Raw genomic sequence first — 15,081 nt, 5'->3', positions numbered from 1 at the left:
TCCTTTTTGAAACCAGTGCAGTTAATGAAGAACACACTTCATCCAATACAAAATGGAGAGATCAAGGTGCAGGGCTACCGTATGTTTATTAAGGCTGCATTGTTTCCAGTACAAGAGGTGCATGCAGTGGTTACATTCTCCATGTACAGTGACTTGAATGCCTACTTGTTACATCATGCTGCTGTATGTGGAAACATCCCCAGACCTGAATGATTACACGTGTTCTGATGAGCTCAAGTAGATGAGGAAGAAGCATTAGGAAATGTCTACTCGTCTCCAGTAGACCCAACTTGAAGCTTAATTACCTCATGAAATACGTATTATTATGGAAGTGGAAATGTTCTACAGCAGCGATTCCCAAAGTGTGGGCCGCGAGAGGTCATTTACAATAAATGTTTTTAATTTTCAATTTTGAAAAGTTTTAAATGAATATAAATATGATTTAAATTATTTTATCTGACCAGCTCTTGTCCGACTATCGTTATTCAACAAAAGGCGCCGCCAAACAAAACAATGTCAAATGGGGCGCCCTCTTGTAGTGTTAAAGTAAATATATAGGAGCTCCGGAGAAAATGGTATACAAAACATTGTTAATACATTTTTAATCGGTTAAATTCTTAAGGTCATTTAATCATCCCTAGTTTATGTTTTGATCAGAGTTGTGATTAAAGGTTTGGGTGGGCCGCAAAAGGTTTTCAGATTTCAAATTGGGCCGCGGCATTCTTGAGTTTGGGAACCGCTGTTCTACAGAGTAATCCACATGAATCGGTGTGCCTGCTTGTTGAAAGATCCAAAGCTGGTTTAGGGCCATTTAAACCAGGATGCATTTCATGACACCTGCGACCGATTCAACGCTCCAAAAGGTTCACATGAACATGAGATTGAACCAAAGAAATCTCCCAAAACAAAAGGGTTCTATGAGAAGTGTTTTATTGAATTCTTCATCTAAACAGTGAGGTGGAGAAATGTTCTGAGTGGACGGCTGCTTGCACTTCTGTTTACATCCACTCTCAGGACCACGAGGATTTCCAAAGGATACAACAGGAGTGCTGCCCTATAAACAAGAGATACACGTGTTTCCTCTTTCTATTTGGTGAGGAGATACAACATGTATTTCCCTTTGTCAGCTCTGCAATATCTCATATCCAGATTCAGTTACACTGACTGTTGGTGTTCACAATAAATCCTCTATTCTAACAATATCAGCCGCATGTTATTGTAATCTAGAAACATTCACAGGCTTCATCTTCTACACACAGTGTTGGATAAATGAAATATGTTGAGGGAGGTTAGCTGTGAGAAATATCATCACATGTTTACTCTTTATGTCTCTGAATGTTAGCAACAAGCTACTTCCTCACTTACTCCACTGAACCGTGGACGCCTAAAGCTCTCCTCTGGTCACGGTCCTTCTCACCTGGTCGGGAGTGAGCGATTGTCTTCTGTCGTCATGGTCACCCTGGATGTAGTGCAGGAAGTTGAGTCTCTGAAACAGAAGAACAGGAAGTAGTTCAACTTAGCTGCTCTCCATCTTGTCCTGGGAGTGGAATGTGGGCGTTTCTTTTTAGTGTTCAACGTGTAGCCCTGGATGTCCTGCAGGAACCCGGAGTCCGGCTCTTCCTCCTTTGCTGCTCCCTGTGTGAACGTCAGAGTGAGAAAGGCCAGCAAATACACCTAAATATTGATGTTATCATTCACTATTGACACTTTTCTGTCTGGGGCACAAACACCTTTGAGTTATTGAATTAGTGACAGTTTAAGGATACTGAGGTGCACAAAGAGCTAGTTTACACAATAACACACATTACTTTATATACATATTACAGAAGTCAGATACTCTTACTCATCTTTTAGTCCACAGCGAGAGGTAGCGGCCTGTTAAAAATAACAGTGAGTAACACATATTACATTTTGATCATTGAATCGGTGATGTAACGCGGAGAACCAAGTTACTCAGGTTTTATCTTATTCTTACAGGTCACAAGCTCGTACTCTAATTATATTCCTATATTTCTACAGATAAACTTGGTGATGATATATAGTCGTTGTGCTCACACTCACCTTTTGGTCCTCGGTGAACAGCAGCAGCTCAGTTGGAGTGTGGTTAAAGTATTGGTCAGTAAAAACAATATTTGCATAATAGAGTCAACATACAAAGTGCATAAACAGATTCACAATAGAATAAAAGAATCTACTTCTAACGTTGCCTGTAGGTTACAGATTATTCTAAGTTACTTACCTTTTTCGTCCACATTGAACAGCAGCATCTCAGGTGGCAAAGTGAGAGAGGTAACAACACATAATGGTAAGTGGCACGGGCAAATTATCTTTGCATAATATTACTTTGTATTCATGTTATAGGTCACTGTCTGAACAAAACCGACGCTGGTACTTACTTTTTCACACGGCCAAATGGGATAAAAACATAATTAGTATGGGAAGTAATTGTAAATATTTGAATATTATGAATTTCCATAACGGCATACACTATATTTGGCCATATGAAGGCATTTCTAACCTTGGGAGTTCTACTTACTCTGTTGTTTGTCAGTTTTCACTGATACCTTCACTCTTAACCTGTAAAGGAATGTGGACACTGTGGGGGAGGGGGAGGCATAAAACGAGACATAAAAGCATTTTTGTCTTCTTCAGCCCTGCCAGACGCAAAGGCTACATGCTCGGGGTGTCAACGCCTCTGCCAGACGCAAAGGCTACCTGAGGCAGCGCCGGCCAAGCCAGTCGCAAAGGCCGGCCGTCAGGATGAAAGAAAAGTTGATCGATCCACCGCGCAAAGAAGAAGAAAAGCCCCAGAGCAAGACGCTACATGGGGGACACAAGCCCTGCCAGACGCAAAGGATACCAGTACCTGCAGAAGGGGTCAACAGCCCCGCCAGACGCAAAGGCCTCAGGATGAAATAAAGGTTGACCGATGTCTTGTGCAAATATGACTACATAATACAGAAAAGCCCCAATGCAAGACGCTACATGGGGGACACTAGCCCTGCCAGACGCAAAGGCTACCATGGCAAACACTGTTCCTGCTGCAAGTGGACTCAGTGGTTGCTCCGAAGCTTCCCGGAGGATTGTCAATCAGAGTCGCTGTCTTCAGACTAACGCGCCCTCTTCGCAGCAGACTCCTCCCCGTCGCTCTCGTCCCTGCGCCGTTTTGCCGAGGAGTCGAGGCCAGAAGTTGAGGGAGATTCAAGAACATCTGCATCCAGGAGCTCCTCAAAAGAGTCTTCTGGGAGCACTGGCCCGATGTCTTCAATGTCCAGTAAAGGGACCTGTAACGCAAACTCACCCACGACATCGATGTCAGAGTCCTCCTCCTCATCGGGGAGCCCTAACCTGTATCTTTGAAGCATACGGTTAATTTCATCGTTCATATCATCATCACCATCATGAGGGACAGCGTTAAGGTCAGCATGAGGGTCAGCGTTAAGTTCAGCGTGAGGGTCAGCGTGAGGGTCAGCGTTAAGGTCAGCAAAGGCAGCAAAAGCATAAGCATAGGGAGCAGCAGCATAGGGAGCAGCATAGGGAGCGGCAGCATAGGGAGCAGCAGCATAGGGGTGAGAGTAGGGAGCAGGGTAAGGAGCAAGGTAGTGAGCAGAGTAGGAAGCAGCAGCATAGGAGTGAGAGTAGGGAGCAGGGTAAGGAGCAAGGTAGTGAGCAGGGTAGTGAGCAGGGTAGGGAGCAACAAAGGGAGCAGCAGCATAGGGAGCAGCATAGGGAGCAGGGTAGGGAGCAGCAGCATAGGGGTGAGAGTAGGGAGCAGGGTAAGGAGCAAGGTAGTGAGCAGCAAAGGGAGGGGGGAAGGGAGGAGGAAAGGGAGTAGCGGCATAGGAAGCAGCATAGGAAGCAGGGTAGGGAGCAGCAGCATAGGGGTGAGAGTAGGGAGCAGGGTAGGGAGCAGCAAAGGGAGCAGCAAAGGGAGGAGGAGGAGGAACCTGTGGCTCACCGTCCCCTCTGGGGGGCTCGGCCTCCTTCAGCTCGTCCTCGTAATCCGGAAGAACCACGTCGTCGAGGGCCCTCTGGACGACAGGGCGGTCAGCGAACAGGGGCCAGAGGGGTTCACCTGGGTAGAGCAAATTCATAAAAAAAGTTGTTACATTCACAACCAACACAAAGCTACCGTCTTAAATACCCAATACTGTGCAGTTCTGTTACGGCTATTTAAAACATTAAGAAGCTCCATGTGTGCTCTGTGTAATAATCACGTCACATCTACACGTTTCACTTTGCAAGTTGTTGTAGCATATTTGACTGCTAAAAATGTTCAACACGGTTAGCACCATTCTGAAACATTAATGAGGGGGTGTTGGAGCACGACTCTTAAGGAAAAAAAGAGTTTGTCTGTTTTAAAAAGGAACTAACGTTACATCAGTAATAATCAGAAGCACATATTAAAATGTTACTTCCATGTGAGACCACAGTCTGCACTTATTAAGGAAAAGGTCAGTGTGCACCTGCACAAACTATTCTCCTTCATAGTTTATAAGCTACGTTCATCATAATTCTGAGTGGAAACAGGTGGATTTGACTGATTCAGTGAGAGGTGACACTACCTCCAATATTCCCTTTAGTTTCTGATAGAATAAATAAAATGTTTTATGTGCAGAGACCCGCGTATGTAACTGCCTTTAATTCAGCGCCATTAACAACACGGGTCTCCAAAATATCCACACGGAAACATGTTGTAAACTAAGCTAACGTTCGGTCCATTAGCTGTAGGGAGCTAACGTTAACGTTTACTTTATCTTTATTTCGGGCTCTTAGCCTCTTGAATGAATACCTGAGTCGGGTATTAAATGGATTTTCGTCTAAACCTGAACGCTCTGAAGTTCGCTTCTGGAAGTTCCGTTGTTGTGATTATACAAAAAAAGTTGTTTATCTCCCAACGTTCGGTGAAAGTGCCGTCGGCGCCATTTTGTTTCCCCAATTTCCGAGACAAATTTGGACGAAATTATCCATTTAAGCAAAATTAAAAATACCATTTGAATCCCTATACATGTGTTGACACATTACACACGGTCCCTGCCATAAAAAACACACTTTTGACGTTTAATTACCATTTTACACGGAAGAAACTCCAGATGTGCCCCAAATCAGTTTCTCCATAATTTGCTAGCTTAAATTCAGAACATTCCATTTCTTAATATTCAACATTTAACGTTATTACGTGCAATTTTTGTACTGAGGTGAGTCACTCATCTCTTAAGAACATAAATAATCCCATTTGGGATGAAAATATGTCTTACTTGCAAAGGCAAGGATCCACCGTCTGACTCTGCTCAGCAGGGGCTCCACCGCAGGGGGTCCACTGGAAGACATCGTCTCCTCCACGTAACACTCGTTAGTACTTTTGGTCGGTTCTCCAACAATTTATTCTCCACAGGTTATTTTCCACGGGATTGGGCCTCAGACCGTTCAACTTTTTAGGTAACACAGCTACACTCGTCAAGTTCAACAGCAGAAGTGAATTCAGAATGGCCAGCAGCGTTCAGGTGACCTCAGTGAAACGTCACCGTCCTGTTGCCATGGCGTTTACTCACCGCTGTGCGTGAGGCGGTTTTAATGTAGTACATTGTGTACATGTACAATGTTTGGACTTGTTCATTTGTACAACAAGTGTTTCCATAAATGTGTGTGTGATAATCTGTGTTGACACACTGCATACAAGAATGCAGGTTCAGCCAAGAATGAAACATGTCACCAGTTCAATTCTTGTTGTTGTAGATGTCCAATGATGAGTAGAAAGATAGAAGACATGAGGATACACTTGAATCCCTGCGTGCTTCCATCGACATCATGTAGATATTGCACAATTAATAAAGTCCTGAACTTCTTTCACTTCATTGCTGCAAAACCGTTTCTCCATTGAGTTAATATGTCTTTCCTGATACTAAATTAACATGTGGTGATTTTATTTGCCTTAAGGTGATACCGGGGAATTTCATTTTTAAATTTAGATTAATATGCAGTTGTATACATGCAATTGTATATATATATTTACACATGGTCTTATATACGCTGATAATACGCTGATGCATATTGTAATTTATTTATGAAAACGAGTGATTAATGACAACCCTTGTGTGTTATCCCGAAAACCTCCACACGACGGCAGTGTTGTAACGTCATAAGCTTTTTATTCACTGATGCATTTTGGCCAACACGTGTTGGAGTCTGAGCTGCAGTACCACGTACTAAGTATGACGGCCTTTGTTGTTGCTCCAAACGGGCCACAATCCCCCATCTCATCTCATCCGTGTGGCATCATGATAGCAAGTCAACGATTTTCATCCAGGGGAGGCCATGGAAAGTGAGGTGGGGTCGACGTGGCGCAGGGGTAGAGAGGGTGTTGCCGGTTCGAGCCCCGGTTGCTCCATGTCCCATGTTCAAGTGTCCCTGAGCAAGACACCAAACCCCTAATTGCTCCCTGGGAAAAAATGTAAAAAGCCATGGGTTAAAAATGCAATGTAAGTCGCTTTGGATAAAAGCGTCAGCTAAATGAAATGTAATGTAATAATGTAACACTGATGTAAAGCAGCGTCTCCCCCCTGCACACAATGTATTTACAAGATTAAACAGATATTGTGATACATCATGAACCAGTGACAGTTGCTGAATGCTGCTATTTCGTACCGCAGTGACATTTATATCACAACTGTACAATCGGAAAGCTGAGAAGTTGAAAGGTTACAGATAAAGTGAGACTATATGTGATAATGGTAAATATTTAAACTGTTTAAAGGTTACATCTAGACATTCACCACCATAAACTACTGGTCCGTTTTAAATCGTGGCTATTATTTTTCTTTTCTTTCTTTAAAGTTCTTTAATTTCAATAAATACAGCACATCTGACAGCAAATATTCCTCTTAATATGTCACTAAAGCTGTAGAGTAAAAGAAGCAAGAGTATAATACTACCTGATAAAATGTAGTGAGTGCTAGAAAATTGAAATATTCAAGTGAAAGTAGAATTTAAAGTACGATACTGGAGTACATACAGTTATTTTAAACCAATGAAAAAAAAGTGTTTTTTCTCATTTGTTTACAAGCAAAGCCAACATACAGTACAGCAGAACATGTGAAAGTAACATCAATCCCGCTTTTCTCTGTTTGGAGGAAAATGCATTTGCAGCTAATCAGTGCAGACTACATGAATGCAGCTCGAGGGTCAGAAACACTGAGTGATGTAAAATGCACAACAACCATGTACAATATGTCCACCTGTTGTTTCTGGTTTCTTGATTGAATGATGATTTTCCGTGTTTCTTGTCTGTGCGTAATGATCGTCTCATCGGCGCAATGAGACGACTACCATCATTGTCATTCTTCCTGGGACGGATTCAGCCAGGGGAAGTCCGGCATGTTTGAGAATTCATTTGAATTAACAAACAAAATAAACACGGGAACAAGTCCAAATACAGAGCTTCATCAGCGAGGCTTCAATCTTTTTTCACAGCACAGTCAAGCTTTCCTCAAAGTTCACTTTTTGACACCTTCTGCGTTCACATGCCATGCGATATTTGCAGATTTGGAAGGGCTGACTTGAGTCCAGAGCAGAAGATCTGCAAATACGAATCGACTACACGTGCCCGACTCCACCTGCAAGTGGATCACAGACTTCCTGTCTGACAGGAAGCAGCACGTGAAGCTGGGGAAACATGTCTCAGCCTCTCGGACCATCAGCACCGGTTCCCCCCAAAGCTGCGTTCTTTCCACCTCTGCTCTTCTCCCTGTACACCAACAGCTGCACCACCAGGAACCAGTCCGTCAAGCTCCTGAAGTTTGCGGATGACACCACCCTCATTGGACTGATCTCTGGTGGGGATGAGTCCGCCTACAGGTGGGAGTCTGACCATCTGGTGTCGTGGTGCAGCCAGAACAACCTGGAGCTCAACGCTCTAAAGACAGTGATAGTTGTGGATTTCCGGGGGAACAGAGCCCCACCCTCCCCCATCACCCTGTGTGACTCCCCCGTCACTATTGTGGATTCCTTCCGTTTCCATCATCACCCAGGACCTCAAGTGGGAGCTGAACATCAGCTCCATCACCAAGAAGGCTCAGCAGAGGTTGATCTTCCTGAGGCAGCTGAAGAAATTCAACCTGCCTAAGACGATGATGGTCCACTTCTACACGGCCATCATGGAGTCCATCCTCTGCTCCTCCATCACCGTCTGGTACGCTGCAGCCACAGCCAAGGACAAGAGCAGGCTGCAGCGTGTCATCCGCTCTGCAGAGAGGGTGATCGGCTGCAATCTGCCGTCCCTGCAGGACTTGTTCGCTTCCAGGTCTCTGAAGCGAGCTAAAAAGATCGTAGCTGACCCCTCTCACCCCGGACAAAACCTGTCTGTGCCCCTTCCATCTGGCAGAAGGCTGAGGTGCATCAGGACTACGACCTCCCGCCACACGAACAGTTTCTTCCCGTCGGCAGTCGGGCTCATCAAAAGAGCCCGGTCCCCCACTGCCTGACTATAACACTCCACCGGTCACTCCCCCTCATACTGCACATGTCACTTTACTGTCATCTTTCACTTGTCACTTTGTCACTTGTTCGCTAGTCCACATGTATTTTTTAAACTTTTCAAATATTTTTAATTTTTAACTTTATTCTCTTATTTTATACGAACCCATAGCCTTATATTAACTAACCCATTGCATTAGCATTTCATTTTACTTTATTTTATTACTTGTGCACTGCTGTCTTGCTGTCTATTGTTACACTGTCTACTGTCACGCACCAACCGGCAAGTCAAATTCCTTATATGTTTGACATATTTTGGCAATAAATGTTTCCTGATTCCTGATTCCTGATCCTGATATTCAGAGCACAACTAGGGATAGGGAAGAGATTCCTTAAGAATCATAGGATACTAACATGACCACGTGCGGGGGAAGTGTCGAGAAAAAGTCCTTTTGACACCTGAATGCATCACACGTCGTACCGTCAAAACGGATCGTTGAATTCTTGCCGCAACTCAGAACAGATCCTCGACAATTTGAAACATTTGTCAGTTGGACATTAAATACTGAACGCTAACTGGTAAAACAATTCAAATTAATTTAAGCCGATGCAAACGCCTTGAAGCCAACATATGTTAACCAGGACTGCAAACATTCAAGCTGCTCCGTGACAACAGACCATTAACGTTATAAGTGTTATGGAGACTATTCTCAACTGCAGACCAGAGGACTTGGATGATTACTACTTGTTATTAGGATGTGATGAATTGTCGACGGTAAGTTATTGCTTGTGTGTTTGAGGATCAGCCTATTTGTATATGTGCATCAACAAACCAAGACATCAAGATACTGACTGAAGAATTCAGAAGTTAAAGATAACGTAGGATGCTGGATGCAGATAAAATATCAGCTGCCTCTAAACTTAAATCTGATTCAATTACACATGCAGATGATAGTCTGATCCTGCAGCTCCAGCAGTACAATATGTCAGAGGAACTAGTGCGTCATAGAGATTCTTTGTCGGGTGGGTCTCAGTGTTTTCCTTATTAACGTCAATTCATTATTTCAACATGGGAACATGAAGGAAACATACAATTCACCGAGTGTTAGAGGTTATGTTGATAATGTCCATAGACCGTTCCTAGTGAAAGATCGCACGAACGTGATCAAAAATTGGGAGCCCGTTTGGGGAAATCTGGAAGGATTCAGCCAAACAACTTCTCTCGTTCTGGTAGATTTATTTGTCCGATCAAGTATCAGCGCTGCGTTTGCAAAGGCAGGAGCAGTTCTGTCGGGCCGCAGGCCGGAAGAACAACTGACTATCATCAGGAAAAACATTACATTTTGTATTTCTTGTTAGATATAAAAGAAAATATTTCTATTGGTCCTAAACTGGCGTCGAGGAGGAGCAGGTCCTGTCGCCACAACACAAGATCCATTCACATGCAATGTGTGGTCTTCTAACATAATGTGACCATAACGAACAAAGCGGGAATGTTGTATGGTGCTTGGTGTGTCTCTAAATCTCATCCTTATCAGACCTGGTTCGCACTTTCTGCTTTTCCTTTGACTCAAGACAGTGACTCCCAAAATGAGCACTATGAAAGAGCTTTTGATTATCACTAGCAGCAGTAAGTGTTTCCGTCACGAGTACAAGGATCGGCATAGATCAATACGTTTTACAAAGAACCCTGTAGCGTAGGGATGTGTGTCTACAACGAAGGATAGGTTGGGCGCCAGACAGGCAAATAACCCACGTTAATACCTGTCATTTTTTTAATACTATCGTTCGTAAAATGCACAATAATGTACCCGACCAGCTGGGTACCCCCTGCTGCAAAATGTAAAGTAAATCAAAGACCAAATCAGGAAGCCCATCTACTCAGGGAAAACAGCTGTATTCAAACATAAATTATAAAATCCCCATCAAAACTTAAGGTACAGCAGTTCAAGAAAACACATGTTAAAGCACACCAATAATAAAGTAGAAAGACCTTTGATCAAAGTTTGTTACGGAGTCCCGATAATGTCAAATGTGTTATTGTAGAGGACGGTGAGTGTTGGGTTGAGTGGAGGGTTGCCGTGTGGGGTGGTGGGAGTGAGTTGGGGAATCCGGAGAAGTGTTTCTGTGGGGACTTAGCTTCCCTGATCGACCCGGCGAGCCGTAGTCCAGGGCGGTCCAAAAGATCTCTCCGGCCGATTCTTCCGCTTGCAGTGTCGAGCAGGTCTTTTAGTATTCCTCCCGTAGGACTCCACAAGGTCAGCAACCAGCGATCTCCTGCTTGGTTTGTTCCTCGCTCCTATGGCATGCAGCCGGTGTTAGTCTGATAGTCTGCAGACTGTGGTCTGCTACACTCTCCCCCCCCTTGAGGCTTAATTATAGGGATATCGCCAAAGAAAATTAGTCAGAGAAGTCGAGAAAATCATCTTCCTCTGAGCTTTCCTGGAGGATGTCGAATATGGTTTCCCTTTCCATGAGTTCCAAATCCTCGGCACTGGGGTAGAAAAGATTTAAGATTGCAAACATGCATTGTTCTTAGGTCTTGCCCTGTATGCTCCAATACAACTTGATAGTTTAGAGGCCCAAGTCGTTTGATTATACAGTAGGGACCTTTCCACTTTTTAGCCAGCTTGGCAGTAAAGTGTTTTTCTGCATTTGATTGGGGAAAATTTTGAACCTTTGTTTGGGTTTGAATTCAAGAGTACGGCAGTTTTTGTTGTAGTTTCTGTTTGTCTTAGTCTGGATTTCTTTATATGTTCATCCACGTCTGCTTGGAGTTGTTTGAGGTGTCGAACAACTTTATAAGCAGGAGCATCCGGGGAAAAAATCCTTTCAGAATCTTATCCATCAGTTGTCTGCCAATTTGCAGCTCTGCTCGCTCCTATGGCATGCAGCCGGTGTTGGTTGATTGATTCTTTCACTTGCAGGTGGGTCCAATCCGCTCCCCTTCCTTGCCGCCTTTATTTTAGCCAGGTGGAAAAAAACAAGTCTGCAGACTGGTCTGCTACAACCCCCCCTCAAAAATACAATTTTCATTTCACGTTGTTTTACCAGTGGGTTGCCCTTGATAACCAAATAAGTGACTTATTACTGAATTAATATTTAGATTAGCAAAAGCTCCTTGCTTTCAGCTCCAGAAGTGTATCTGCTGCTTTTTCAAATTAAACTGGGTTGGCCTTGGCAACTAAAGACCCACAGCGATGCAAGTGTATGTAGCAGGAAGCCCGAAGCAGAACCCGAATGCAAAAAGGACAATTTTAAAATGCTGCATTTCCATAGTAACTCTTTACCAGACCGGCGCACTATTTCTGCTTTCCTTCTATAAGCACCACCCCTTGACATTACATCACATGTCATTTAGCTGACGCTTTTATCCAAAGCGACTTACAATAAGTGCATTCAACCATAGGGGTACAAACTCAGAAGAGCAAGAAACAGTGAAGGAACTGTAGGGATGATGTGGTTTGGGGGGAGTGAATGCTGGGTGAGCAGACAGTCTCGGTCAGAAGACCCGAACGGTACGGAGTGGAGTGAGAACACGATGCAAGGCAGGTTGGATGTAACACCAGTAGTTTATTTCCTTTTTGTAAGCTTGACATTTCTTCTGTGTGCTGCATCAAAAACATATACAAAGAAACGATACAATTAAATAAAATAACGGAGTGGTCAATCAAACAACAAACAGTCCTACATGGCTCCTGGCACATGTCTGAGAACAAAGGAATTGGTCAACATAGCACATGTCACAAAAAGGCATCACAAAGGCATACAAATGAAACAATCAAAAGGATAAATTGAATTGATCACTCACGTTAACTTGAATACGCACACTTCAGGATACGCTGGAGTACTGGCAGGGACTGGAAAAAGGTGACCTGCCAGGGGAGCAGACTATTTATAGTCTTCCCCTTAGCCAGCAGGTGAAGCTTGATTGATTGATTGATTGATTGAGTCCAGCAGATTCACCAGTCATTCATAAAGAAATTAACAGAAAAAAAGCCCAGGTTCCAGGGAGTCTTTTCAAACAGGAAAGTGCAATTTCCTCAAATGAGCCAATTTACAATTTGCTATAGATAAATTTACTTATGCCACTTAAGTGGTACAATTTGTTAGTCTTTAGTCGAGGTAGAGTCTGAAGAGGTGTGTCTTTAGTTTGCGGCGGAAGATGTGAAGGCTCTCTGTGGTCCTGGTGTCAGAGAGCTCGGTCCACCATTTCGGAGCAAGTGTACTGACACAAAGCGTGATGTATGGGTGATGAGGGCAGTTTAAATATTTTTATAAATAAATAAATATATTTATAAATTTTTTATAAATAGTTTAAATATTGTAATGTTGCTAGACAACGCCACCCTGTGAATTTCACCCAGGGAATTGTTTTAAATCTCAACCCAACAAAACTAAGGGGAGGCATTCAGGTTCGTCGCAAATGAGGCAGAGATGCAATTTACAGATTTGGAGATTTCGGCAAAGTAAAAGCCCTGTTTTTGCAAGTTCAAAAACACCATTTCTCAAAGTCTGAACTGCAATAAAACCAGATTCATCAATAGTTCCAGGCCAAGACCAATGTACCTGAAAAAAAACACCTGGTTCGGGGCCTGCCCTCACAAACTGGGTAATTAATTATTTTACTCTGGTCATTGTCTGGTCTTTATTCAACCGTTTTCATTCATAATATCATGTGTTTATTACTCTACCATCATTAAATAAAGGTGCTTCATTTTTTTCTCTTTTTTTTAGATCCAGTGAGACAGCTGTTTGCGCTGGTTCCACAGCCAATGCCTCCAAACGGACTACAAAAGTCTTAAAATCGCAGTTTTATTACATTACATCACACGTCATTTAGCTGACGCTTTTATCCAAAGCGACTTACAATAAGTGCATTCAACCATAGGGATACAAACTCAAGAACAAGAAACAAGAAAGTGCAATTTGTTACGGCTCGGCCAGCCAGAGAGTTACGCGCCTTGCGGCGGGGACGAGCCGGGCGTGCACCGGATCACACCTGAGCTACAGCTCGTTGGCTCGTTCTATGGAGTTAAGTTGGAGGACTCCCAAAGGCTCGTCGCGAGTCCCTCCGTGGATGTTCCCGATGCCAAGAGTGGATGTAGGCATGATGATGGAGGAGAAGAGGGAGTAGGGCAAGGGGGACGTGAGCGTGTGTGTGGAGAGGTATGTCTGTAAGCGGTTTTAAGGTTTTGTAAGGGTGTATACTGATCTAAGGTAGTGAATGGTGGTAGACTGGGTGCAGGAGTGCATGTTCCTGAGTTCAGTGTGAGTATCTGTCAAAGAGTCACTGATAATGTGTTGGTGTACACAGCAGAGAAGGTGGCTATGATCATTGGCAATGGAGATTGCAAATTTAAAAGCAGCAGGCAACATTGAAAACAGCCAAGAAAGGCAAAGGCAGGCTTATGCCAAACGAGTGTCGAAGAAACACAAACATATCTCGTACAATGTTGGTGATGACGTCCTGCTTTACAACACGAGGAAACGAGGAAGGAAAGGAGGCAAAATTGAGCCTGAGTTCTCTGGTCCTTATTTAATTAGGCATGTCAGTGGCAAGCTTGTCACACTGTCAAATGCTCAAGGTAAGGTCCTGAAGAACTAATACAGCCTGAACCACTTGAAGCCGTATCGGAGGAGCCAGACTGCCCCCTGTCAGGAATCAGAGGATTCCAACGATTGCTCACAGCCGCCGACCACATCAACAGACTGTGCCATGGCAGACATTTCTAGACCTTCTGTCATAAGAGTTTTCCATGAGTTCAGTCCTCCAGAAAGAAGTAAAGTATTAAGAACACATAATTAAAAACCTGCATACATGTGCCTTACATGAAGTTCCTGTCTGTGTGATGACAAATGTAGTTTGTAAGTTTATATATCAATATAACTGTGCATGTGATTAAAGCCAGAGCAGCTGCCATCTAAAGAGGACAACATGGAAGCGGGAGGTTGGAGTCAATAAACTTTGTGTTAGGTTTGACCCGTTGGTCATTTGTTCAGCCCACCTCCGTTCTTGTTGGCATGAGGATGTGGGGGGGGGTGGGGGGTTGTGGTAGTCGTTGCGGGCGGAACGACCGACGGTGGGGGTAGGAAGGACAAGAAAAACGCCTGGTGACGCGTGGGGAATATGTCAGAGGGACGAGCTCATAATTAGGAGGAAATCCGGTCAATTTTCAAAATAAAATATTTTTTAGAAAAAAAATAATATATATATATAAGCTTTCTGTGGTGCGGCCCGGTACCAAACGGCCCACGGACCGGTACCGGTCCACGGCCCGGTGGTTGCGGACCACTGCTCTACATCAGCACCCGTAGGATATTATTTGGAGGATTTTATATCATGCATCATTTGAGGTTTTTGTGTTATTTTGAGTGCTGCATCTCATTTTGATGTAGTAATCGGTATACTTATGTCTTGGTCTTTTCAAAAAAACATTTTAATAATATATTATAGCTTAAACATTGTAGGTATTTCGGCTGGGTGAACAGAATTAATTTGATCAATTTGAATCAGTCCTTTAACTGTTTCCTGCGATCAGCATTTCCTTTTCACATCACAAGATGTCACTAGATGTAATTGGGACCTTGTTATTACAATTTATTTGG

The 15,081-nt window shown here is 43.5% G+C and overlaps 1 protein-coding gene across 1 annotated transcript; it reads right to left on the bottom strand.

Moving 5' to 3' along the window:
- Window positions 1-913: 913 nt before the first annotated feature.
- On the bottom strand, window positions 914-5,331 carry LOC120821079 (uncharacterized). The gene is made up of 3 exons (XM_040179466.2): window positions 5,259-5,331; window positions 1,418-4,075; window positions 914-1,054 (listed from the first exon to the last, which is right to left on the bottom strand). Exons 1-2 carry the CDS (start codon window positions 5,329-5,331, stop codon window positions 3,111-3,113), a joined length of 1,038 nt encoding a protein of 345 aa, XP_040035400.2. The 3' UTR covers window positions 914-1,054; window positions 1,418-3,110.
- Between the last annotated feature and the right edge of the window lie 9,750 nt (window positions 5,332-15,081).

This window comes from Gasterosteus aculeatus, chromosome 6 (genome assembly GCF_964276395.1).
Source record: "Gasterosteus aculeatus chromosome 6, fGasAcu3.hap1.1, whole genome shotgun sequence".
Lineage (NCBI taxonomy): Eukaryota > Metazoa > Chordata > Actinopteri > Perciformes > Gasterosteidae > Gasterosteus > Gasterosteus aculeatus.
Note: the sequence above shows the minus strand (reverse complement) of the source record. Positions and strands in the feature narration are given on the sequence as shown.

Coding starts and splice junctions, on each gene's coding strand:
- LOC120821079 (XM_040179466.2), bottom strand. CDS start 5,331: ATGTCTTCCAGTGGACCCCCTGCGGTGGAGCCCCTGCTGAGCAGAGTC. Junction 4,076..5,258: donor GTGGATCCTTGCCTTTGCAA/GTAAGACATATT, acceptor TGCTCTACCCAG/GTGAACCCCTCTGGCCCCTG.